This window comes from Chiloscyllium punctatum, chromosome 35, assembly GCF_047496795.1.
Source record: "Chiloscyllium punctatum isolate Juve2018m chromosome 35, sChiPun1.3, whole genome shotgun sequence".
NCBI classification, from domain to species: domain Eukaryota; kingdom Metazoa; phylum Chordata; class Chondrichthyes; order Orectolobiformes; family Hemiscylliidae; genus Chiloscyllium; species Chiloscyllium punctatum.
The window spans coordinates 15,364,812-15,391,454 of record NC_092773.1 but is presented as its reverse complement, the minus strand read 5'-3'; the positions used below and the strand labels follow the sequence as shown (position 1 = coordinate 15,391,454).

The 26,643-nt window shown below is 40.7% G+C and overlaps 1 protein-coding gene across 7 annotated transcripts in view; it reads right to left on the bottom strand.

Moving 5' to 3' along the window:
• elmod3 (ELMO/CED-12 domain containing 3) overlaps positions 1-20,092 on the bottom strand; it is a 43,682-nt gene extending 23,590 nt beyond the window's left edge. For 3 of the 7 annotated variants that reach the window (XM_072554045.1, XM_072554049.1, XM_072554048.1), the window contains exons 1-6: positions 20,026-20,092; positions 13,028-13,769; positions 8,452-8,520; positions 5,945-6,022; positions 5,734-5,803; positions 802-861 (exon numbers count right to left, since the gene is read on the bottom strand). In XM_072554045.1, coding sequence (XP_072410146.1) covers positions 802-861; positions 5,734-5,803; positions 5,945-6,022; positions 8,452-8,520; positions 13,028-13,069 — 319 coding nt within the window. In that variant the 5' untranslated portion in view covers positions 13,070-13,769; positions 20,026-20,092. Of the gene's footprint in view, positions 1-801; positions 862-5,733; positions 5,804-5,944; positions 6,023-8,451; positions 8,521-13,027; positions 13,770-15,749; positions 16,561-19,376; positions 19,960-20,025 lie in introns of those variants that run through there. The other 4 variants (XM_072554047.1, XM_072554046.1, XM_072554052.1 and 1 more) reach the window with 4 other exon arrangements.
• Positions 20,093-26,643: the final 6,551 nt, after the last annotated feature.

Here is a 26,643-nt window from a genome sequence, read left to right as displayed (position 1 = left end):
CCATTGTGATACATTAATGACTTGGTCGATTTTTTTAACTCATCTTTCCCTATTTCTGAAATCTTCCCAAATTATCTAGCCTAGCACTAATACTCGCATTGATTTTTTTAATTTCAGACTATTGTTACCCTTCTTAGTTAGCTTCAAATGGTGCATCCTTTTTGTAGAGTCTCTCTCTCTCTCTCTCTCTCTCTCTCAATGGAATATAACTTTGTTGGGAGTTATGAAATATCACCTGAAATGCCTACCACTACTTCTGAATTGCCTTAGCTATTAACTTACTTTCCCAATCACTTGAGCCAATTCTGTCTTCATTCACTTAAATAAAGGCAATTTCAAGGATAAGATTCAAGTTTCTTAAGTCAATTTCTTACCTTCAAACTGAGAATGAAATTGAATCAAGCTATGGTCACTCTTGACTTAGGATACATCATGGTGACATTCTTAATTAATCACGTTTCTTGACACATTACAAGGTCTGAAGTTGCTTGCTCCCTTATCATTACATACAAACAGGTCAAGGTTCCTCTTTTTTTCAGCATCGCAATATGTGAGGTGAAACATGACTGGCTGTGTGCCACATCTGTCAAATAATGACCTGAGATCACAGTGTCTGTTTAATCATAGTGAAAGCAAGTCAAAACAAGTTGTGGGATCTAAATGAAATAGGTAGTTCTCAGTAAACGTGCTAAGTAAAAATAATTAAACTCCAACCAACTGTCAATGATTCAGGATTGGCAGAAACAGTAACTAGTTACGATCTGATTTAAACAGCAAGAACTTTAAATATAAATTTCTCACCTCTGTGAACTGTTTCCAAAGCCTCCCACTCTGCTTCTGCCTGCAGCACCTCCAAAGTCACTGCAAAAGTAATGACAAAAAAAGTTCCATTAATGTTCCATTTATGTATACAAACTCCTTCCTTTCACAGTTGAAAACCTTCCCTTTGTACTCTTGCTGCTTCAGATTATATGCCTTGTCCATGCACCAGTGGCTTATTTTCAGAGATTAATAATTTCAAGATTGCAATTTTATTTTATCCTCCTGTTATCATCTAATGAAGTACAATAAAGTAGAAATCATAGCACTTCAAAATACTTTAAGGAATTAGGTTGGAAGCTCAAAGGCAGGACAAGCAGAGTAGTAATCTCAGGATTGCTACCAGTGCCACGTGCACGTGAGACTAGGAATAAAAAGTGACTGCAGATGAACACGTGGCTGCAAGGCTGGTGTAGGAGGGAGGGCTTTAGATATGTGCATCATTGGGGTACATTCTGGGGAAGGGAACATGTATACAAGAAGGATGGATTGCACCTGAACGAGAGGGACACCGGTATCCTGGGCGGGTGGTTTACCACAGCTCTTTAGGAGGGTTTAAGCTAGTTTGGCTGGGGGAATTGGAACCAGAGCTAGAAGGGGGCATGAAAAAGCTTTAGCAGGAAGGATTAAAGAAAACTCGAAGGCGTTCTATGCTTGTGTGAGGAACAAGAGGATGGCCAGAGTGAGGGTGGGCAGACCAGGGACAGTGGAGGGAATTTGTGCCTAGAGACAGAGGAGGTTGGGGAGGTCCTTAATGAATACTTTGCTTCAGTATTCACTACTGAGAGGGACCTCGGTGTTTCTGAGAACAACGTGAAACAGACTGATATGCTCGAACAGGTTGATGTTAAGAAGGAGGATATGCTGAAAATTTTGAAACTATCATAACAGATAAATCCCATGGGCCAGACAGGATATTGTGATGAAGCTGCTCCTTTAACAAGATTATGCTAGCCTTGTTTTTCTCTGCAGAGACATTGTAAATGACACAGACCCGAAAAGTCTGGGGTTGAAGGGTTTTCGGGCCAATTTGACTACAGATAACAGATCCTGCCTCAAACAGAAGACTTTCAAGTTAAAAAAACACTTGTACAATGTACAACTGAGTGTCCAGTTCTGCCAGTTCAGCCTTTCTCTGTTTTGGGTTGGTTTTCAGCAGTAGCGTGAAAAAAGCTGCTGGACCCAAAGAAGCAGGTACTCTCTCTCTGACATCTCTCCTTGTCAGAACTTGTGTTTGACTTTATCTTTTTGCCAAGGGGTGTTTAAGGGGATTGTCGCAAGGATTTGAAACAGCATCATTAAATTGGGATAGTCTGCTGGGTTTTCGGATATGGTATTCTGTTCTCTTTTGTTGGTGTTTCATTTGGTAATCTTGTAAAAAAATTCTGCTCTTTTTAAAACCAAGTGGGTTGACCTGCTGCACGATTCCCGGAATGTCCGTGTTACACCGACTTAAAACAACTAGCAAAGCTAGGGTCTAGGCTACCTTCTTGAAATGTTTTAAGGGGTCTAGCCTGGTTCATAACAATATACACTAGGTTACTATGGGAAGCGCAGGAAGTTCGGGAAGAGATTCCTGCAACTTTGGCAATGATCTTTGTGTCCTCACTGTCTACCGGAGTAGTGCCAGATGATGGGAGGGAGGCAAATGTTATTCCCTTGTTCAAGAAAGGGAACAGAGATAATCCTGGGAATTACAAAGCAGTCAGTCTCACGCCTGTGGTGGGTAAAGTATTGGAGAGGACTCTGAGAGACAGTTTTTATGATTTCTTGGAAAATCATAGTTTGATTGGAGAGAGTCAGCATGATGTTCTGAGGAGCAGGTCATGCCTCACAAGCCTTATTGAATTATTTGAGGATGTGACAAAGCACGTTGACCAAGGTAGATCAGTGGATGCGATGTACATGGATTTTAGCAAGATGTTTGATAAGGTTCCCCAGGGTAAACTCATTCAGAAAGTAAGGGAGCATGGGATATGGGAAAATCTGACTGTCTCAATACAGAACTGGCTGGTCCATAGAAGACAGGTGGTGATGGTAGACTCAAAGTATTCAGTCTGGACTTGGTGACCAGTGGTGTTCCGCAGGGACCAGTTCTGGGACCTCTACTCTGAGTGACTTTTACAAATGACTGAGATGAGGAAGTGGAAGGGTGGGCTGGTAAGACTGCCAATGACTCAAAGGTTGGTGGAGCGGTATATAGTGTGGAGGGTTGTTGTAGGTTACCAAGGGACATTGACAGGATGCAGAACTGGGCTGATAAGTGGCAAATGGAGTTCAACCTGGAAAAGTGTGAAGTGATTCACTTTGGAAGGTTGAATTTGAATGCAGAATACAGGGTTAAAGGCAAGTTTCTTGGCAGTGTGGAGGAACAGAGGATTTTGGGGTTCATGTTCATCGATCCCTCAAAAGTTGCCACCCAAGTTGATAGGTTTGTCAAGAAGACATATGGTGTGTTCGCTTTCATTAGCAGGGAGATTGAGTTTAACAGCCATGAGGTTATGCTGCAATTCTATAGAGCCCTGGTTAGACTACACTTGGAAAATTGTATTCTGGTCACCTTAGTGTAGGAAGGATGTGAAAGCTTTAGTGAAGGTGTTGAGGAGATTTACCAGGATGCCGCCTGGACTGGAGGGCATGTCTTTTGAAGAAAGATCAAGGGACTTAGGGCTTTTCTCATTGGAGTGAAGAAAGATGAAAGGTGACTTGACACAGGTATATAAGATGATGAGAGGCATCAATAGAGGGGATAGACAGAGACTTTTTCTCATGACGGTAATGGCCATCATGAGGGGGTATAATTTTAAGGTGATTGGAGGAAGGTTTAGGGGAGACGTCAGAGGTAGGTTCTTTACTCAGAGAATGGTAGGTGCATGAAATGCACAGCCAGCACTGGTTGTAGAGTCCGATACGTGAGGGACACTTAAGCGACTCTTGGATAGGCACATGGAAGATGGTACAATGAAGGGTATGGAGGTTAGTCTGATCTTAGAGTCGGATAAAAGGTCAGCACAACATTGAGGGCCAAAGGGTCTGTACTGCGCTGTACTGTTCTATGTTCTATGTTCTACTCTTGCCCAAACAACTTTTACTCGTCTACATCCAGCCATATACTTTATGTGCATCAAATCTCTGATGAGTTATTCTAGTCGCAACAACAAACACACAAATATAAGAGATAGACAGTCACGTAAAGAATTAATGGTTCCACTCAGGCAGAGCTCTAACAGCTCACACATCACAATATTTGCATCCCAGCCTACCCAAAATCCATATAAGATTCGATGAGAAACCAGATACAAACTTGCACAATTAGGAGGAAGCATCTGGAAAATTCTAGGATCCCTTTAGACAATCAAAGCTAGTGCAGAAACCCATCTTTGGCTCACTGATTCTCCGAGGTGTCTATCTTATTTTGCTTTTCTCTCCACCAGTCCAATTCTCATTTAAAGAAACAAGTTGTTCAGCATGCACAGTGGAACCATGTTCCAGTGGTTCCATTTTTCTCTGGGGGAGAAAAAAAGACTATATTCCTGAATCTCGGTGAGTTATGAATTTTCATAATTTGAGATGATGAATTCTGGTTTTTCTTGACCTAATCAGCTGAAACAAACTATCTACACAAACAAAATATGTACTTTTCATTTTATAATCTTTGATAAAATAACCAATAGACTTATTTTCTCCAAACTGAGTTACATTTCTCAGGTTTGGTAAATTCAGTCAAGTAAGAGGCCACAGCATGGTACAGACTGACAAGAACGGAGTGAGTTCAATCCACATACAACGATTCAGACAAATTCGATTCCAGAATGAAAACCAGATTAGTGGATCATAGTTTTATTTTCTCAATTTGGTTGGAGTGGTGATAACTCATGAGATATATTCTCAAGACACTGCATTTATAACAAACAATGTCAAGTCTAGGACATACAAGAAAATCAAAACCAAAGCTTTATGACAACTTGAAAAGATCTTTGCATAAACAGCAAATAGAAAGATTCAACCCTCTTTACCAGCAATATGCTTTAGAGACAGTCAACCCCATTATAGTATAACTCAAACCTTCATGTGATTGCAAGCATTTCCTTTCGGTGAACTTCTGAACATATACAAGATGTGATTCTCTGTGTTACTATCTCTACCTGAGACACACAGCCACAAACTCACTTACTGACTGTTCCAAAGGAACTCTAAGATGAAATGCAAAGTTTTCTTCAATTACTTTGACTACTACTCAGCTGCTAAACAGTGCAACTGTTTTCTTCTGAACTGATCCTGCGTCTAACCAGGTCATAAAAAATTATCTTAGGAAACACTCCAACAAGTAGTGCATCAGGCAGTTTCTCTGGCCATTTGACATAACATGATTTGTTCGAACTGTTGTTTGACCCACTGCTAAAAAACAAAGTATTCCTGAAACTAATACAAGTCATATTGACAGAACTGAAAATCAACAGCCTGTTTACAAATTCTTGAGAAACTAATTTCACAAATTATGTTAATAAATTAGAAACTTACATCACAAAACATATTTCTGCCCTATCAGCTCCAACAACCACTTTGTTGCATTGACCATGAACACTTAATGCTGCAAAAGAGTCAAAGCTTTTTCTTTTTCCACCATGTATGTACACCTTTCAGGAAAAGTATTTATGTTTTATATTTGCGCTGCTCACATACACAGCACATTTTTAAGTTAAGCAAGATGCCTTTCATTCATTTCATTGCCAGTACACCAATTTGCCAACCTTCATTTTGATTATTAAAGCCAAAAATCAACCTTTTGGCCTGCAATGTCCAAGAAGTGTGCAATTCAAGTTGATTCGTGGCTGGAGAGGATACTTGGCAGGAGTTAACCTTCAAAGAAACTGAAACGCACATCCTATCCAAACCTTAGAACCACAGACTCACCTTCATGCTTTTTTTCATCAACTCCAGCCGTAAGAGAATGTAAAAGGCCATTTTTCTTCAATGCAGAAATCTGGAATACAAGTATTAGCAATCCTAAATCCAAAGCCTTGAAGAACTCCTGATGTTAGCAAGAATGTCGAAATATATGCAAACACATATCCCATGAACCGTCATAATTTCATTCTGAATCTGCAAGGCTCTAGCTACTCACAGGCATAGATTTAAGCACTTCATTCCCATTACGAACATCATCAGCCACATGTGGACGTAAACACATACCCAGCAAACCCTGAAAAGCAGCACAAAAGAGAACATCATGCACAAGCAGAAACATTCCTGCCCAGGGAGGTGAGGAAGCTGCCATACTAAAGAGAGAAAGAGTTCATTAATTCATTAATCTTCTGTTACTGTTGGGATAAACAGTGAGCATTTTACTTTCAATGAAGTAAGCTTGAAGAAGACCTCCCAATTTGTCAGGACCAGAACACAGGGTGGAAATCAATTCACATAAGTTCACACAACAAAATTTCATCTTTGATCACACAATCAGGGTCAAAGCTATCTGACTTCTTGTTGAATCCTATAGATAGTCCAGATAAAACTAGATCAAGAAATTTGCTTATTTTAGCCTGAGGCCTTGGAATTTGGAGCAACTCTTCAATAAATACCCTTTTCGCATAAATCTTTTCAAGGAGCACACACAGGAATGGTGGTTCATTCTGATGAGAACAAATTACAGAGGTCTGAGATGCAAAGAAATCTGGACATTCTTGTTCATGATTCACCAAAAGTTAGCAGAAAGGTACAGCAAGCAATTAGCAAAGCTAGTAGAATATTATTACTTAGCATAAAGGGAACAAAGTATAATAATAGGGAGATTATGCTTCAGTTTGTGCAGGACACTGGTGAGAGTACATAGAGTACTGTGTACATTACTCGTGTCCTTACCTAAGCAAAGAAGAAAGCAATTAAGAAAAACATTAGCAGACTAATACCTGCAATGGGCAGGCTGTGCTACTAGGAAAGACTAGACAGGCTAGGCTTGTATCTGATGGAGTTCAGAAGAGTAATCAGCTTCGTGATTGAAACATATCAGAGTACAACATATAACATGTACCATTTGGAAACAATGTGAGATCTTGTAAGGCAATCAAATGAAGGGATAAAAATGATAGGGTGTGAATCTCAGATGGGGATGAGGAGAATCTTTTTTCTCAGAGGCAGTTGTGAGTTTTTTCCTCAAAAAGCAGTGGAAACAAAATATTTAAACATCTTTACGGCAGAGGTGGATGGATTCTTTGTAAGCAAGTTTATTAGGGGAAGGCAGGAATGTAACATAATGGGATCAGCCATCATCATATTGATGGTGCAGCTGACCATGCAGCCAACTCAGCTCCCATTCCAAACCTCTTTATTTGTGTGCATTCATGTAAATAAATTTAGAACCAAGAGGAAAATATCTGAGGTGTTACATTGTTTCATATTGAATTTACAGCCATTCAATACAACTGGCTATGAATATGCTTAAATTCCACACAAAACTCCTCCCAACAGCTAACTTAAACAAACCCAAATGGTATAACTTTCTGCTCCTTTCACACTCATATTTCTCTTGCCGTCTTTTGGATTCATCCACATGGCAGCACGCTCTGCAGTCTTGTCAATGTCGAGATGAAGATGTTTCTACTTGATTCCCTCAGAATTTATGGGTGACAATCACATTTATGACCTGTGGTTTTGGAGTTCTGAAGAAACATATGGATAAATCTCATCAAACCTGTTTCAAATTTTTAAATACTTCTGTGAGGTCAATCTTCCCCTTTATACTTATTTGAGAAAATAAACACAGTCTCTTTTGTTTCCTAATATCTGTAACATCTCAGTTCTGGTTTCAAACTTGGAGATCTTTTGCCTTTGCTTCCTCAGTGCTTCGATGTACTATTTCTGATACGTTTGAGTCATTTGCTCCTGTTTAAGCAATGACTAACACTTTCATTGCAAAACCCAAGACAAAGTTGTTTTAAAACAAAGATCATTTACTAAGTTGGTGCATATCTATCTTCTGATAACAAGTGCATATTCAGAGTCCAAGAGAAAGTCCAACAGCCATAGCATCATAATAAAGTCTCTTCCTTTCCCTCTTTCACAATTTTCATGAAAAATGTTTTCACTGAAATCCTCTCCCCGGCAGACAGCAATGCTCAAAGGTTGTGAAACTTGAAAGGGTTCAGAAAAGATTTACAAGGATGTTGCCAGGTTTGGAAGATTTGAGCTATAGAGAGAGGCTAAGAAGGCTGGGGCTGTCTTCCCTGGAGAGTCGGAAGCTGAGGCATGACTTTATAGAGGCTCACAAAATCATGAGGAGCATGGATAGGATAAATAGACAAGGTCTTGTCCCTGGAATGGGGGATTCCAGAACTAGAGGGCATAGGTTTAGGGTTGACAGGGGAAAAATTTACAAGGGACCTAAGGGGCAACTTTTTCATGTTGAGGGTGATGCGTGTATGGAATGAGCTGCCAGGGGAAATGGTGGAGGTTGGTACAATCACAACATTTAAAAGGCATCTGAATGGGTATATGAATAGGAAGGGTTGAGAGGGATATGGGCCAAGTGCTGGCAAATGGGACTAGATTAGGTTAGGATATCTGGTTGGCACGGATGAGTTAGACTGAAGGGGCTGTTTCCGTGCTGCACATTTCTATGACTGAAATGCTTACGTTTCTGGAACTATGTTGTTCTTGCAGAGTCCCAGGAGCACAATTTCCAATGCCAGGAATGTTCAACACCTGCACAGAAAAGACTGACAGTTACAACAGTTGAACTCAACAATTTATGGATCTGCTAAGATAGAGGAAGAGAAAACATTCTAGCTGTAACAGGCTTTTCTGAGGTATTTTAGATGTTGAAGGAGATTTCCTCGAATTCCAGGAGCAGCAATTAATGTGTTATATGCTGTTGCATTGTTGTGGAACTTTGGAAGAAAAAAAAGTCAAAACAAAGGCAGATTTAAAGGGGAGAGGGGGACAGATAAAGGCAGCACATGGTCAGGTCAGTGCGGTGGGAGAGAGAGAGACAGAGAGAGAGAAACCCACACTGCTAACTGATACAGTCGTGAACCTGCACAGTTACTGCCTTTGCTGTTGAATTCATGTATCGCTGGACATTGGAGTGCCTCTAGAAAAATTAACGGACAGTGAAATTCAAACTGATCTTGGAGGAACCTATTTGGGAGAGATTGCCGCACAGAAAGAGATAAGTGAATATTTTAAGTATAGTCTTGCTTTAAATCTACAATAGTGAGTAGAGTGGGTTCTTTCTTGATTATATGTTTTATTTGAGATATGTCTCTTGATTGAACTTAATAATATAAGCCACATGTATTAAGTTAGCACGGAGCAGTGTTTTGTAGAAGAATAAGACAGTGCTATTTTCTGAGTCTGTAGATTGGAAGAAGCAAAAATGGCCCTTAGTAAAGTTATATGCTCTTCTTGTCAGACGTGAGAGTTTAGGGATGGGTTACATGTTATTGAAGATTATATCTGCAATAAATGCCATTGGTTGCAAATCCTATCAGACTGAATGGATTGGTTGAAGCAACAGTTAGAGGCAATGAGAAATTTACAAGAGCAAGGGGGTGTGATGGATGGCAGTTATAGGAAGGGAGAAAAGTCTCAGATACTTACATCGATGGGTTAACTCCAGGCAAGTCAAAAGAGATAGGCAGGTATTACAGGAGCCTTCTGTAGCTATTCCCATTTCAAACAAGTATGCTGTTTTGGAAAATGTAGGGAGTGATGGATTCTCAGGAAAATGTAGCACTAACAGCTAGGTTTCTGGTATCGAGACTGGCTCTAATGTAATGAGGGCGATGTCGGGTTCCAAGAGATACATTGTGTTAGGGGACTCTCTAGTCCGAGGCACAGACAGACATTTCTGTGGCCAGCAGTGAAAAATCAGAATGGTGTGTTGCTTTCCTGGTGCCAGGATCAAGGATGTCTCAGAGAGGGTGCAGAATGTTCTCACGGGGGAGAGTGCCCAACAGGAGGTCATTGTACACACTGGAACCAATGACATAGCATAAGTGAATTAAAGGCTGAGGAACTGGTGTATGGGAGAAGGATTCATATTTTTGGATCATTGGAATCTCTTCTGGGGCAGAAGTGACCTGTACAAGAGGATGGACTGCGCCTGAATTGCAAGGGGACTAATATACTGGCAGGGGAGACTTGCTAGAGCTGCTCAGGAGGATTTAAACGAGTAAGGTCAGGGGGTAGGACCCAGGGAGATAGTGAGGACAGAGATCAATCTCAGACTGGTACAGTTGAGAAAAGAAGCAAGTCAAACAGTCAGGGCTGGCAGTAACGAAGTAGACAACAAGGTAGGACTAATAAATGAAACTGCATTTATTTCAATGCAAGAGATCGAACAGGGAAAGCAGATGAACTCAGGGCATAGTTAGGAACACAGAACTGGGATATCATAGCAATTATAGAAACATGGCTCAGGGATGGACAGGAATTGGCAGCGCAATGTTCCAGGATACAAATGCTACAGGAAGGACAGAAAAGGGGACAAGAGAGGAGGGGGAGTGGCAATTTGATAAGGGATAGCATTGCAGCTGTACTGAGGGAGGATATTCTCGGAAATACATCCAGGAAAGTTATTTGAGTGGAACTGAGAAATAAGAAAGGGATGATCACCTTATTGCGATTGTATTATGGACCCCCGAATAGTCCGAGGGAAATTGAAAAACAAATTTGTAAGGAGATCTCAGTTACTTGGAAGAATAATAGGGTGGTTATGGTTCGGGATTTTAACTTTCCAAACATGGACTGGGACTACCATAGTGCTAAGGGGTTGGATGGAGAGGAATTTATTAAATGTGTACAAGAAAATTTTCTGATTCAGTTTGTGGATGTACCTCCTTGAGAAGGTGTAAAACGTGACCTGCTCTTGGGAGATAAGGCAGGGCAGGTGACTGAGCTCTCAGTGGGGAAGCACTTTGGGGCCAGCGACCATAATTCTATTAGTTTTTAAATCGTGATGGAATAGGATAGACCAGATCTAAAAGTTGAAGTTCTAAATTGGAAGCAGGCTAATTTTGACAGTATTAGGCAAGAACTTTCAAAGGTTGATTCAGTGCAGAGGTTCGCAGGTAAAGGGACGGCTGGAAACTGGGAAGCCTTCAGAAATGAGATAAAAAGAGTGCAGAGAAAGTATATTCCTGTTAGGGTGAAGGAAAGGCTGGTAAATGTAGGGAATGCTGGATAACTAAAGAAATTAAGGGTTTGGTAAAGAAAAAAAAGAAGCATACGTCAGGTATCGGCAGGAGAGGTTGAGTGAATCCTTAGAAGAGTACTAAGGCAGTAGGAGTACAGTTAAGAGGGAAATCAGGCAAGCAAAAAGGGGACTTGAGATAGCTTTGGCAAATAGAGTTGAGAAGAATCCAAAGGGTTTTCACCAATACATTAAAGACAAAAGGGTAACTAGGGAGACTAAGGCCCTTCAAAGATCAGCAAGGCGGCCTTTGTGTGGAGCCATTGGAGATGGGGAAGATACTAAATAAGTATTTTGCATTAGCATTTACTGCAGAAAAGGATATGGAAAATATAGAATGCAGGGAAATCGATGGTGACATCTTGAAAAATGTCCGTATCACAGAGGAATAAGTGCTGGATGTCTTGATACACTTAAAAGTGAATAAATCCCCAGGACCTGATCAGGTGTACCCTAGAACTCTGTGGGAAGCTCGAGAAGTGATTGCTGGGCCTCTTGCTGAGATATTTGTATCATCGATAGTCACAGGTGAGGTGCCAGAAGACTGGAGGTTGGCTAACATGGTGCCACTGTATAAGAAAAGTGGTAAGGACGAGCCAGGGAACTATAGACCGGTGATCCTGACCTTGTGGTGGGCAAGTTGTTGGAGGGAATCCTGAGGGACAGGATGGACATGTATTTGGAAAGGCAAGGACTGATTAGGGATAATCAACATGGCTTTGTGCATTGGAAATCATGTCTCACAAACTTGATCAAGTTTTTTGAAGAAGTAACAAAGAGGATTGATGAGAGCAGAGTGGTGGACATGATCTATATGGACGTCAATAAGGCGTTCGCCAAGGTTCCCCATGGGAGACTGGTTAGCAAGGTTTGATCTCATGGAAAACAGGGAGAACTAACCATTTAGATGCAGAACTGGCTCAAAGGTAGAAGAAAGAGGCTCGTGATGGAAGGTTGTTGGATGTTGGATCCCCTACTTTTCATCATTTATATAAATGATTTGGATGTGAGCATCATAGGTATAGTTAGTAAGTTTGCAGATGACACCAAAATTAGAGGTGTAGTGGACTGCTAACAAGGTTACCTCAGATTACTTGGTCAGATGGGCCAATGGGCTGATGAGTAGAAGATGGAGTTTAATTTAGATCAGTGCAAGGTGCTACATTTTGGGAAAGCAAATCTTATCAGAACTTATACACTTAATCCTAAGGTCCTAGGGAGAGTTGATGAACAAAGAGTTCTTGGAGTCGCAGTGAAGACAGCATTTGGTATGCTTTCATTTATTGGTCAGAGTGTTGAGTATGGGAACTGGGAGGTCATGTTGCGACTGTACATGACATTGGTTAGGCCCTGTTGGAAGATTGCGTGCAACTGTGAAACTTGAAAGGATTCAGAAAAGATTTCCAAGGGCATTGCCAGGGTTGGAGGACTTGAGCTATAGGGAGACGCTGAATAGGCTGGGGCTTTTTTCCCTGGAGCGTTGGAGGCTGAGGGGAGACCTTATAGACGTTGACAAAATTATGAGGGGCATGGATAGGATAAATAGACGAAGTCTTTTCCCTGGGATGGGGGATCCAAAGCTAGAGGGCATTGTTTAAGGTAAGAGGGGAGAGATATAAAGGAGACTTAAGAGGCAATTTTTTCATGCAGAGGAATGGAAGTTTCACGTGCATGGAATGAGCTGCCAGAGGAAGTGGTGGAGGCAAGGACAATTGCAACATTTAAAAGGCACCTGGATGGGCATATGTATAGTAAGGGTTTGAAGGGATATGGGCCAGGTGGGACATGCTCACCACATAAGATGAACAAACTACAGGCTGCACTAATGACAGCAGTAGTTCACACAACAGTCTCAGTGTCGGTTGGTGTAATCTTGTTAAGATCAAGTTTTGTGCCAAAACAAGTAATAAAACAGTAATAGAAAATTTTACAATGAAATATAATCTATACTTGTACACAAAGGTGAACTCAAGCTAGGTACTGTCTCAGTCCAACTCACCCACTTGTTTCACATACCTTTTGCTTCACCTCAGTTCGACAGTGCTGGTCCCCATCCATTGTTTTTCACAGGTTCCTATGGCAATAGCTGTCACTTCTTCTCAGGATTCTGGGTAGCTTTAAAACCATGTGCTTTTGAAATGGCCGGAAAAAGGAGTCTCTTCAGCTTTTAAATTTCTAAAGTCAACAATTGGCTATGGGTTCAGGGTGGTAGTTGAACAGTGCTGTGCAAAACCAAAACTGCACAATAACCAACATCTGGAATGGCGCCCGGCCTAATTTGCACAACATCATCACAGGCAAATAGTCCTGAATCTCATACGAGAAAGCAGACTTATCCTTATATATAGTGTGGTCGACTGTGTAAAGTGACGTTGTCCTGTTCAGCAGTTGTATCGTTAAGGAAGGTGCTGGAGTTCCTGTTGCATGTGCAGTGACGATAAGCACTGGCCAGCTCATGTACAGCACAGGAAGCTGACAATGAATTTATTACAAAATGCAGTCATTTAATTCGATGTGTGCTGCACAAAGGGAACCCTCGATGCTGATGTGTGAGAAACTCTACCCTTTGTATGCCAGCCCTCAATCCACAAAATCTCATCCAAAGACTTGTTTGACGATGTTCGAAGCTTCACAGGTTGGGTTCTTGCACTTGTTATTCTGTGCCAAAATAATGAAGGATTCCTTCGTATGCAAAGATTTTCAAGAAATTGCTCATACTTTCAAAAATATAAATGAGATGCAGTTGGAGAACAACTTTCTGAGGAATACAAAAGCAGAAAAAAAATCTAAACTGGAACTGAACAACAAATCTTTTTAACCCACCCTTGCTTCCTCTGCTCAGTGTACCTCAGCAAAAAAGGATGAACTCACAAAATTATTCCCGTTCCTCAGCTATTTGCTCTCTTTTGTTCCAGTGGACTCAGATCCATTCTTGGGTAGAGTGACATGAGTGCTACTCTCAGTGTGGGTATTTCAGTCAAATGGTTATTCAATATGAGAGCACAGCTCCAAAGTGCGAGCAGAAAATAATGCAGAAAAGATAGGTCTTGCCCTTACAGAAGATCCATGCAAACCTCCCAGCAGGGGTCAGCCAATGTGATTACACTAAATCCTTATTAGCAGTGGGGGACAGGGGCACAGATTATCTACAGAATGAAAAAACCATGGATCCTGAACCCATGTAGCTCCTTGATGTACCATGAAGGTCCTTGTGATCAGACTGGAAGAATCAATGTGTAACAAAATTGGGGTGGGGGCAGACCGCAGAAGTTTGCAAATTCACAGGTAACAAATCAGTGAATAACGAGGAGTGAGTGTACTCTCAGAAGCAGAAGACATGGCTTAAGTCTATTGAACACCTTTTCATTGACAATGGCCCTTTATTTACAACAACAGCCAGACATGTAATCGCTCAACAGGAAATAGATATTCTGTAGCTTTTGAGTAAAAGACCTCAATGATGGGACAAATATCAAGTATGCTTTTCTGGACAAACAGATGCTTTGCTCAAGGACTTCCATACTCTCCATAGGTTGGGAGGGAGGGGTCGTGGACAGTGAAATCAGAATTTTTGTCACTCTGAACATTGAGGATAGGTTTGAATTTTCCAATAGTCATCAGAGTCGACACAGGAACAGGAGTAGACCACTTAGCCTCTTGAGCCTTTTCCACTACTCAGCCAAATCATAACTGATATGTGGTCTAACTCCATATTATCTGCCTTTGGCCCATTTCCCTCAATAACTCTGCTCAACAAAAATCTATCTCTGATTTAAAATTAACAACTGATCTGGCATCAACTGCCATTTGTGGTCTAAAGTTCCAAACCTCTACCCACCTTTGTAACCTTTGGATACTTAAGTGATCCTTACATTTCTGCTGAACAGTATGGCCCTATTTCTCAAACTATACCTACTTGTTCTATAATCCCAAACATTGGAAATAGTTTATCTTAATCGATCCTGGCTTTTCCTGTTAATATCTAGAAGACATCAATCGGATCACTCCTTAAATTCATAAATTCTACAGAATCGTTCCTTTACTGCTCAAATAAAACTGGAATGTGAACCAAAATCAAAGCATACATTAGTGCTTCCATTATTATCTTGAAGGAAAAAAGACAGGGGAATGGTTAATGTAAAGACTTCATCAGAACACTCAAAGACTGGATATTTGCAATTACATATTCCTTTCCAAATGTTTCTGTCCTTTATTCTGGAATCATAAGCCAATTTGTGGATAGACAATGGGTCCAGCACGCAATTAAGAGACCTTCTATATTCACCGCCTGACACCTCCGGAAACACTCTCATCACATTCAAGTCCACGGTGGCATAGTGGTTAGCACTGCTTCCTCACAGCACCAGAGACCTGGGTTCAATTCCCACCTCAGGCAACTGCCTGTGTGGAGTTTGGACATTCTCTCCATATCTGTGTGGGTTCCCTCTGGGTGCTCCGGTTTCCTCCCACAGTCCAAAAATGTGCAGGTTAGGTGAATTGGCCATGCTAAATTGCCCGTAGTGTTAGGTGAAGGGGTAAATGTAGGAGAATGGGGTCTGGGTGGGTTGCGCTTCGGCAGGTCGGTGTGGACTTGTTGGGCCGAAGGGCCTGTTTCCACACTGTATCTAATCTAATCTGAAATCTCACCTTCACATGACAGACCTCACCAGGAAAGGAAATAAAACCTTGCATTCATCTGACTCAAAGCTGTCATAACTAAAACAAAAACAATTCTCACAATCGGTTTGACAGAGGTCCAGAGTCTCCAGTAGTGGACTGTATTCGTCGAAATTCTTGGCCAAATCAGCTGAGTTGGCTTGAGTTTCCTCCGGGTGCTCCAGTTTCCTCCCACAGTCCAAAGATTTGCAGGTCAGGTGAATTCATCATACTAAATTGCCCATAGTATTAGGTGCATTCGTCAGAGGGAAATGGGAATGGGTGGGTTACTCTACGGAGGGTCGGTGTGGACTTGATGGGCTGAAGGGCAGAAGTTTCCACACTGTAGGGAATCTAATCTAATCTAATCAAAATGCTTCTGTAATGCTGTTTCTCAAGCGACATTGAGGTTCATTGAAACAGGATAAGAGGCCAAGTCGGAGGGAAGGAATTAAAATTATAGGAAACCAGAACCTCTACATATGGTTTCCTCAATATCATATCGTGAGGATAAAAAACATTTTGCCAACTTGGGAAAAAGAAGTACACAAAGCACTGATTCACCCAAAGGAGTGCTTGATACACTAGGGGATGGGAATGGAGGATATAAAAGGGGCAGGTGTTATATTTTATGCACTTGGAGATGAAGGTGCATTCTGAGGAGGAAGACGGTGCGGAGGATGATTGAGGAATAAAGTTCATACTGAAAGATAAGAGGAAGATACCTTTGATGGCATCACACTGAAAAAATAATTGAGTATGATTCAGAAAACATGGAGACTGATGGGTGAAAGTTGAGACTAAAACAAACTCTCCAGTGATTCCGGCAGGGAGGAGAGAGCAAAGATGTGGGGAAGAGTTCTAGGACATGGAATTGACACAGTCAAGGACCATGTCAAACAGGCTGAAAGGAAAAGGAATATATATTCACAAAGACATCAAACAAAAGAGATATGCAACACATTGGTTTACAATGTGCAGTCATCAGAATACATCAATGTACAGCAAGAGACTGACAAAACCTAGACTATTTTGATCACCCTATCCCCAGAATCGGAGATAAATGAGTTCAAGAGGGAAGGTAATAGTCAGACACTGACCACAAGAAGTTGAAGAAACAATGGAATTTTGGACCAAAGTTGATGAAACTTTCCAGTGTGGGGAGACAGGAGGAAACAGCACCAATACAAAAGTGAAATTTATGGGAAAACAGATAAGGAAGATGACCCAAGTAAAACTAGATGAAGTTCCATGTGTGCTGAAAAATGCAGGAGCTTCAAGGATGCATCTGGATTCTTAAGCAACAGCTTTTTTGAGACAAAATGAATGGATTTATACAAGAATGTGGTTCTATGTGAGAACCAGGGTCAATCAAGTTAAACAGAATGATGGTGGCTCAGGAAAAGTTGGGTCTCCTTTCAACAAAGAAGAAGAGTCCTCAGAGCACCCTTGTGATACATAAAGGTGGAAAAAGTTTGGATAAACTTGGTGTAAAGGAGACAATTAGGGCAATGCGACCCAACTGGCAAATAATGTCAACAGAGCTGTATGTAATGGTGGGAAAACGAAGAAATAAGTGTCGTAGTGAAGAACAGGATTAAATGATAGGTCCAAAAACAGGTGTCTCCTTAATATATTTTGGGGCTGAGGCAGAAGTGGGCTTTTCCAACTTGAGGGAATTTGAGTTTGGAAGATAGAGAAAGAACATTTACAAAGACAATATCAATGACACTCTTTGAAACTCGGAGTTCATGATCTGTTGTCAAGAGGTCTCTGTGCTCCTCTCATTCTGGCCTCGTGTATCTCCAATTTTATTTATTCCACTTCGATAGCCTCGGCCCAATGCTCTGGCATACCCTCCACATACAACATTGCCTTTCTACCTCATATTCTTCCTTCAAGCCATTCTCAAATACTTGCATCTTTGGTCATCTGTCCAAATATCTCCCTGCTTAATTCAATTTCATTCTTTCTTTTATAACTCCCTCTGAAATGCCTTGGGATGTTCAACAACATTAATGCACTATGATTTGTTGAAGCTATAGTTCAACAAGAGATTGGTGGAACTGTCACAGAGATGGCCTCTGTAAGATACAGATTGGTTTAGAATGTTACAGTTGGATCTAATAGAGTACTACAAGTTCAGAGGAAGGTAAGTAAGAGTAAGTGAGGGCCAAATTCCTGTTTTGGGAAAGAAGTCATCATTGGGAATTGAAACAACTGAAAATGGAGTACTGGAAAAAAGGGCTGAAAATGTGTTGCTGGAAAAGCGCAGCAGGTCAGGCAACATCCAAGGAACAGGAGAATCGACGTTTCGGGCATCAGCCCTTCTTAAGAGTTGCCTTTTGCAAAGTGTGACAGACATGGCATGTATCCAGGAGAAAGTGAGGACTGCAGATGCTGGAGATCAGAGCTTAAAAATGTGTTGCTGGAAAAGCGCAGCAGGTCAGGCAGCATCAAAGGAGCAGGAGAATCAACGTTTCGGGCATAAGCTCTTCTTCAGGAATGAGGAGGGTGTGCCAAGCAGGCTAAGATAAAAGGTAGGGAGGAGGGGCTTGGGGGAGGGGTGTTTGGAATATGATAGGTGGAAGGAGGTTAAGGTGTGGGTGATAGGCCGGAGAGGGGTGGGGGCGGAGAGGTCAGGAAGAAGATTGCAGGTCAAGAAGGTGGTGCTGAGTCTGAGGGTTGGGACTGAGAAAAGCCTTACCTTAACCTCCTTCCACCTATTGTATTCCCAATGCCCCTCCCCCGAGTCCCTCCTCCCTACCTTTTATCTTAGCCAGCTTGGCACACCCTCCTCATTCCTGAAGAAGGGTTTATGCCCGAAACGTCGATCCTCCTGCTCCTTTGATGCTGCCTGACCTGCTGCGCTTTTCCAGCAACACATTTTTATGGCATGTATCTAAACTTGGTATCTGACGCAAATCTTCTTCTGCAGCAAATGCTCTGGGATTTTGACACAATCCTAACAAGATTCCTTCCCAGCTGAATATTTCATGAATCAAGTCCATATTATTGTGACATTGAATCTTACACTAATTCTATTGCACTGTTCTTTTTCTACTTTCATCTTGGTGACTTCAATGTAGCTGAAGTCTGTGATTATGCCAAGATCACCATGTCTGAGTTCTGAGACTGGACCTCGCGATGCAGTGAGAGCATTACCACCTGTGGGCCAAGACCAGCTGCTGTGGTGGGGATGGGGGATTTTGTCACATCATGTCTGAACAGATTGATTAACAAATATCTACCACCACTACACTGTCAAAAAATAATGTCACAATAATAGTCACTGTCATTGCTCCTATTACACTGTCACTCTTGTTCCAGTGCACTTCCAACAGGAAAATCCATACTGAAAGAAATGGGAAATCATCATCAGCCAATCCCAAGATAAAAGCAGGGAGGAGTGAGTTTGCAGACTTCAGCGTGACAACTTTGTGCTTTCTGCCCAACAAATACATTCCAGTAGCTTCCTGACAATGAAGACTAATGCCTTGTTTACATCCTGCACGGAATTCATGGGAAAAGTCCAGCAAGTTACAGCAGCAACAAAATAAGACAACAGCTGCTCTGAGAAAATTCATTTTGGTCAATTTCCTCTTTTCAACCAACATAAACCAGAAATTGTTCACATACATCAGTGGTGTTGAGGAACAGTAAAGGAATTGAGAACAGCCAATAAAAAAATCAAATTCAAGATATTTACCTCGAGATCTTTGAGAGGATAATACTGTATGGTGACAGGTAAGCCCACCTTCTCATTTACATTAAATCTCATTGCCCCTTACTTTGCCAATAATCTTTCATTAGCCTGATACCATTCCTATCGGTCACCCAACATGCCACAATGATTATGGCTCAATCTGAGCATTTTACAACCCATTTGGTCCTTTTGGTTCCAATGGAAGTAACACTGCTGTTGTCACTAACCCCTCCAGAGTGGCCCTGTCTCTTCCCCCAGGCATGGGTGCCACAAGCAATGGGCACCTTCCATTACCCTTCCCAGACAACTACTCTCCATGGTCAACCTGGATAAGAACTGTCATTGAAAAAGAGGCCAGTAGCGCCCTAAGATATTGACATCGGTACAAAACGTTCAAATTATAATAAAAATGCAAGAAATGGCAGGTTAAAGCCATTGTCATGGGGCCTCGGTCAACTATACAATATTTTTTACTTCATCATAAATAATTCCAATACAACGTGAGATTAACCCCAACAACTCGATTGAAGCACTTGTGACCAACTACTGTTTTCGGGGCCATGATGGTCTCCACATCTTATGAATCGGATACTGCTTTGAATACTTTTTATCAAATGATTTTTTTACAATGTTTTCCTTATCTCCACTTTACCTCTCGCTTCAATCTCAGCCGCTATTTAACAGTCGCACACGATCTGCGCATGCACTCGACTCGCGGGACAGGCCGGAAATTGTAGTCTTTTGTTGACGTTTCAGCTGGAATCCGGTCGCATTAAAACTACATTTCCCAACATGCACAGGGCAGCCGCCTCCCCCCCCTGGCATGCAACCTCGCAACAAGGCGTGCAGTGATTGTCCTACAGGAAGGGACAGGCGACAGGAAGTACGACAACGCGAAACTCAACAGAACCTCGCACCATGTATAAATTATGACTCAGGGATAGGACTGCAAACAATCATACTTCATTATTTTCCCGTCAGAGTTTGGCAAACAGTCATGTATATATTTCCGTCATTTAGAATTATTCCCATGTACAATGAAATGAAAAGCAGACTTGTTATTTTAACGATCTCAAATAGTCACTCGAGAATGTGGTTTGCATTTTAACTCTTCCTGTTCTAATCCCATCTTCTCACCCAAACTCAAACAATACTCAAGTTTCTGAGCAAAGCTCGTTGGCCTGAAGCGTTAACTTTTATCTTAAATTTCCACAAATGCTGTCTGACCGGCTGAGTATTTCCGGCATTTCCTGTTTTTTTTTCATTTCGACCGTTGATGATGAATTCATTGAGAAAACTTTTGGGAGTTTTTGCTAGAACATTTTTAAATGCGGTTTTATTCAACAACTATTCTCTTTATTCCTTCTTTGGACTCGTTAATTCTGGCAGCCATTTAAATGCACACAGTAACAGTGTAACCTATTACATAAAAACACAAAAACATCTACAAATTGTTTCTCACACACATAAAGTAGTTTTTTTTAAAGTGTGGTCACTGTTGAAATGTACGAAACGCGGCAGTTAATTTGCACTTAACAAACTCCCACGAACACCAATGTGATAATCTGTTTTTATGCGATGTTTATTGAGACCACCAGGAATAACTCACCTTTGCTTTGAAAGAGTGCCAAGAGATCTTTATGAAGTTTACCTGTTTTCTGTAATATGGTAAAGAGCACACAGTCTTAAGTTAAAAATCACACAACACCAGGTTTTAGTCCAACAGGTTTATTTGGAAACACTAGCTTTCAGAGCGCTGCTCCTTCATCAAGTGGACAACCATTGATGAAGGAGCAGCGCTCCAAAAGCTCGTGCTTCCAAATAAACCTGTTGGACTATACCCTGGTGTTGTGTGATTTTTAACTTTATATACCCCAGTTCAACACTGGTTCCTCCAAATCATGACAGTTTCAAGTTATACATGACATTTAACTTGGTGGCTTGAATTTTGCTTGTCAGACTGCAATTCAGAAGCATTCATCATTTTAAATTTGTTTTGCATCTGTAATAAAACACCACACGTGGGATTTAACATGTTCGGTGCACATATAAGAATAGATATCACTTTTATTTTGAAGCATTCCCTGGGATCAAGGACAAGTTCAATGGGTTCTGAAATGGCTATTATTGTTCTGCATCCTGTAACATGTAAACACACACAGCACTTGAAGGAGCAGATTCATGAGGAACTTGGAAGTCTGTTACCTCTACACAATCCTTCACTTCACTGCATCATGTTTCGCTCCTTTGGTGCCTCCCTGAACAACTTCTTTTGTGTTGATAGATCACAGACCACATGAATGTTCCATCTCTTATAAGATGCTTCAAGGACACTTTCATTGTTCTCCTGGGAGCCTCCTGCCACCACCAAGTGAAGTGGAACTGCTGAAATGCAACTTGCGATGAGGCATTCAGGCTTCAGAGACTGGCTTTCTTACCATCAGACCTGGAGAATTTTGCTCAGGCACCTTTGATAATACATGTTTGTCAAAGTGCTCGCTGCTGTTTGAGTTTGCAATATTAAAAGAAGTACAGAGTTCACTGTTTGCCTTGTAAACCATGACCTCCATGTCAAGTTTGACAGCATGATTCAAAAATACTCTTCCTCACACACCCAAAGGCTGAGGTAGCACATTGGAAACAATGATGAGTATCATTGTCCATGTCCAGCTTTCTGGGGAGGAAGCTCCCAACAGATGAAACGCCATCCACATTTTCCAGGATCTCACCATTAATCTTAAAAAATAGGCCAAGTACATACCAAAAAACAGAAATTGCTGGAAAAGCTTAGCAGGTCTGGCAGCATTGTGGAAAGAAATCAGAGTTAACCTTTCAGAGCCACTGACCCTTCTTCAGAATTGCAATTTCTGCTTTTGTTTCAGATTCCCAGCATCTGCAGTTCTTTCATTTTTTTTGGTGAAGTACATAAGCTGTTTGCAGAACTCAAACGATACCTGTGAAGTGTAATGTGTGGTGCTGAAAACTTAACACAAACAGACATGGCCCAAGGAAAGGCCCAAGGAAGAACTATGGACATGATGAAGACCGAAAGTACATAGAATATGCTGTATCTGTGCAAGTTGTTGCAAGTCAGTTTGGGCCAAGAACAAAGCACTGGGAGCAAAAACTGGTCTGCACCATTCGGGGTTATGCTAAATTCAAGATCTCAGGATAACTTATAAATCTTAGATTTCACATTTACATGCTGCATTTCTAACAAAAGATTGAAATCTTACAATACTCAGGTTGACTTTATCCATACTTGAATTAGAATTAAGTTTAAATCCACATGTCGTTAGGAAGCTGAGTGGAAAAATAGTGGATGTAAACATTTTCAGAAAGTATTCTAAATAATTTATTTCACCCCTCCTTGTGAATAAATTTGCGAACAGGCAAATTACAACTGAGAATTTTACGTACCAGACAGCTAATTAGAGGAAATCTAAATTGATGCAAATTTTACCATAAGTCAATTAGCTGTGTACATCTGATGATATCTATATTGCATTATCTCAGTGAGAGAGTGTAAGACAGGGAGAGGAAGTGGGATAGATAAGTTGTGTTGGATCCACTGTTTTAAAATTACAATTACAGGATATCGTTGGCAATGCTCAAAAAGAATATGTTGTTTGTACCAAGAAAGAATGATTTCTACATAATGGACAAATGTGTTATCAGACCACTTCATTTGCAATAACTTTCATTTTAACACATGATTTTCTAGGAATTCTATGCCATTTTCCTGTGAACAGTGAATCAAAAGACACTGATACATAATATTTTAACCCCCATTTGTACCCCAGCTATTTTGGCACATAGTTCCTTGGGACTGGCACCATGACAGTGATGTTAGACTGTGATAACAGTGATGGATATTTCTGCAGAATGATAAAAGCAGAGGAGGTAGAAATTCCTTAGATTAGGCACTATTGTGTTAAATAATACTAAAAGTGGCAACATCAAGAGAAGTTCAGTAAGAGCTCAGTGTAGGGTTTATGAGTGTTGAAGCACAGGTTCTTGGCTGTCAAAGCAAGATGGGAGGAAATAAGGGCGGTTCAGTTGGAAAGAGGAATAGGGGTTTAATTGAATCAGAATTTGGGATAGTTCTAACTGGCATAAGAACTGTGGCAGTTTGGTAACAAGTGACAATATCATGCAGGGGTCTAGGACCCAGCAGCAATGAGGATAGATTCGTGGAACAGAGTGGTGCTGTTGAGAAAGGCACCAGCATCTGGAGAAATTGGGGAAGGTCAAACCAATGATGTCACTACTGTGAATCAGAATGTGGAATCTGTGAGCTGGACAAAGAATCAAAATTCCCACCTTGGGATTCATACAATGAATCATTCACCTTTACCCACAACAGCCCCCAATGTCTCATATTATCAGACCTATAATATGTTCTGGTTATTTGGAATTTGTTAAAATTCTTCTACTTTTACTGTGTTGTCCATGTGGAAAATTGTTCTCTTAACCTATCACTGGTGGGTCTTGAGCAGCATTAATCATGCAAGTTAGAGGTAATCGTTTCTATAATGAAAGAGTTTTTATGCACAGGGATTTACAGTCACTGAAAACATCCCAATCTATTTTTTATTAAATGTCATTCATACTTTTTGCCAATGTCTTGCAGATAGTCTTTGTTGGTTATGTCCATTTTGATGTCTGTTGGCCCGTTCTTTGGTCTGTTTCACTAAGAGAACAGGAATTTACTGATGCATGAAAAATAAATTTGGAAGGTTAAAAATCACACAACACTAGCTTAAAGTCCAACAGATTTATTTAGAAGCACTAGCTTTCAGAATGCTGCTCTTTCATCAGGTGAAGGAGCAGTGTTCCAAAAGCTAGTGTTTCCATATAAACCTGTTGGACTATAATCTGGTGTTGTGTGATTTTTAACCTTGTACATCCCAGGCCAAAACCGGCACCTCCAAATTAGGAAAGATTCTTAAATTCATCCTGTGGAACCTCTTGTGAATGCCAAGGAAGTAAAATCTTTCTTATTAGTTTTTTTATTCAATCCCTTGAAGAATTTTCTCTGAATTCTTAAGACAGAGGGGGATAAACTTTTGGTCAGCAAAAGGAAGACAGCTTAGCGAGTTTTGAGAAGATTTGTAGCTCAGGTTGAGGTTCTGGATGTAAGTTTGCTCGCTGAATGGCAAGGTACCTTTTCAGACGTTTTGTCACTAGTTAACATCATCAGTGAGCTCTGGTGAAGCGCTGGTTTTAGTGACCCGCTTTCTATTTATGCGTTTATGTGTTCCTTGGGTTGGTGATGTCATTTCCTGTGGTGATGCCAGTTCCTGTGGTGATGTGTTGCTAAAAATGATATCATTAACGCTTCACCAGAGGCTCACTGATGATGTGACCTAGTATCATGATGAAAGGTCTGAAAATGAACCTTTCAGTTCAGCAAGCAACTTACATCCAGGATGACAGGTTATTGGAGGTAGGCTGAAGGTGAAGTTAGAGTCAGATCAGCCATGATGTTATGAAATAGCGGAGCAGGATCAAAGGGCCAAATGGCTTATTCCTGCTCCTAATTAATATATTCATATATATATATATATATATATATATATGAGCTGGGAACTTGCTCAGGTACTTGTAAATAGGTTTCTCCAAAGACATGTGCAGACAATATAGTCAGTTTGAGCCACTGATTTTCAGTTGTGAAGGGTTGATATAATGGAGTATTAGCTATTAAATCCAGTGCAAGATTCTTGAGGAGTAATGGCATTGTTTGAATTAATGTACTACTTGATTCCAAACCTAATATTTCCAATTAATGACTGTGAATAAAAAAGATAATTTTCTCCTGAAGTTTGATCTATATGTCTTCATTTAAATTGGAGAAGTGAAACAGTGTTAAGTGATTTTATTTGCAAGACTGCTATCATTCTATTTCTGTTCTAAACTGGAATCAAATGCAGTTTTTTTTTATTAAAGAAAATAAGTTACAAATTAAAACCTTTTGATGTAAAGCCTTGTTTGAGCGAGATGTTCACTTCAGCCAATTGTTTGAAAAATGTACAAAAGTTACAAACAACATATGTTTCTTGATCTGGCATGAGCTCATATACAGGAAGGCAAAACAATTACAAAAAAAGTCTCATGTGGTTTTCATTCAAGTACAGAACTATGTTAATTAAAAACAGAAAATGTTTCAATTTTAAACAAGACATTTGCTTAACTAAAAATGAACAAAAGAACTGCAGATGCTGGAAGTCAGAAACAAAAACAGAAATTGCTGGAAATCTCAGCAGGTCTCGAAGCATCCGTTGAGAGAAATCACAGTTAACGTTTTGGGTCCAGTCACCCTTCTTCAGAATGTTTGCTTTAATTACCATTGTTAGTACATCAGCTGGTGAGAATATGGGAATGAGCATTCTCATGGATTTCTGACACATACAAGAAATAATAATTGCACATATTCCCCCATTAAGAAAACCTTCACAACTGCATTCTGACAGATAAGGTTCCCAGTTGTTAACTGGCCACATACTGCGCAAGAGTGTTCCTGGACCAAACTAGTCAAGGGTGTGTAACAGAAACACAACTGATTTACTGTTATTTTTTGGGACTTACATAACCTTCCATTTATCTGTTGATTTTGGAAAACTGGAGAATGAAGGCATTTTGCAGTTGAGTCATCTAGAGTTGAGGTTCAGTTCCTGATTTGTGCTGTCTCAATTGATGCCAGCGTCTCTTGACTACATAAAGAAAATCCAGATAAGGTTGCAGCAGAATGACGGAGGATGTGGAGAAAGTCAGCAGCCCGAAAATGCGAGGAAAGGGGATGTGTGGGCACCAAATAAAATAGTATGAGGAAAACAAAACAAAGTCTAAGGATGGCATCACAGGAAAGTAGTTAGTTGATTGGTTGTTGAGCAACGACTGTAAGGGACTGTGTTTGAACTTCACAAACTTAAATACAAATTTCTGAATGAGCACAGGGAAAGAAAGAATTTCTCGGCACAGAAGAAGGAATTAATTTGTGAGCAGGGGTGAGGAATTTCCACTTTCTCCTTATCTGCATGTATTATTTAAGAAAACAAGAGTGAAGTTAATCAAAGTTACAGTAAGTATTTGAAAAGTATAAGTTTAGGTCTAGCAAGGCAGCTTGACCAAACAGATTGCCTATCCTGTGGCATGTGGACAAACGTGGACATTTTGGTGACCAAGAGAAGGATATGTTACTGGCTGTCCGAGTTTGAGCTCCAGAGTTTAGAGTCACTGAGTTGCCTCCTCGAGGCAAAGAACAATATGG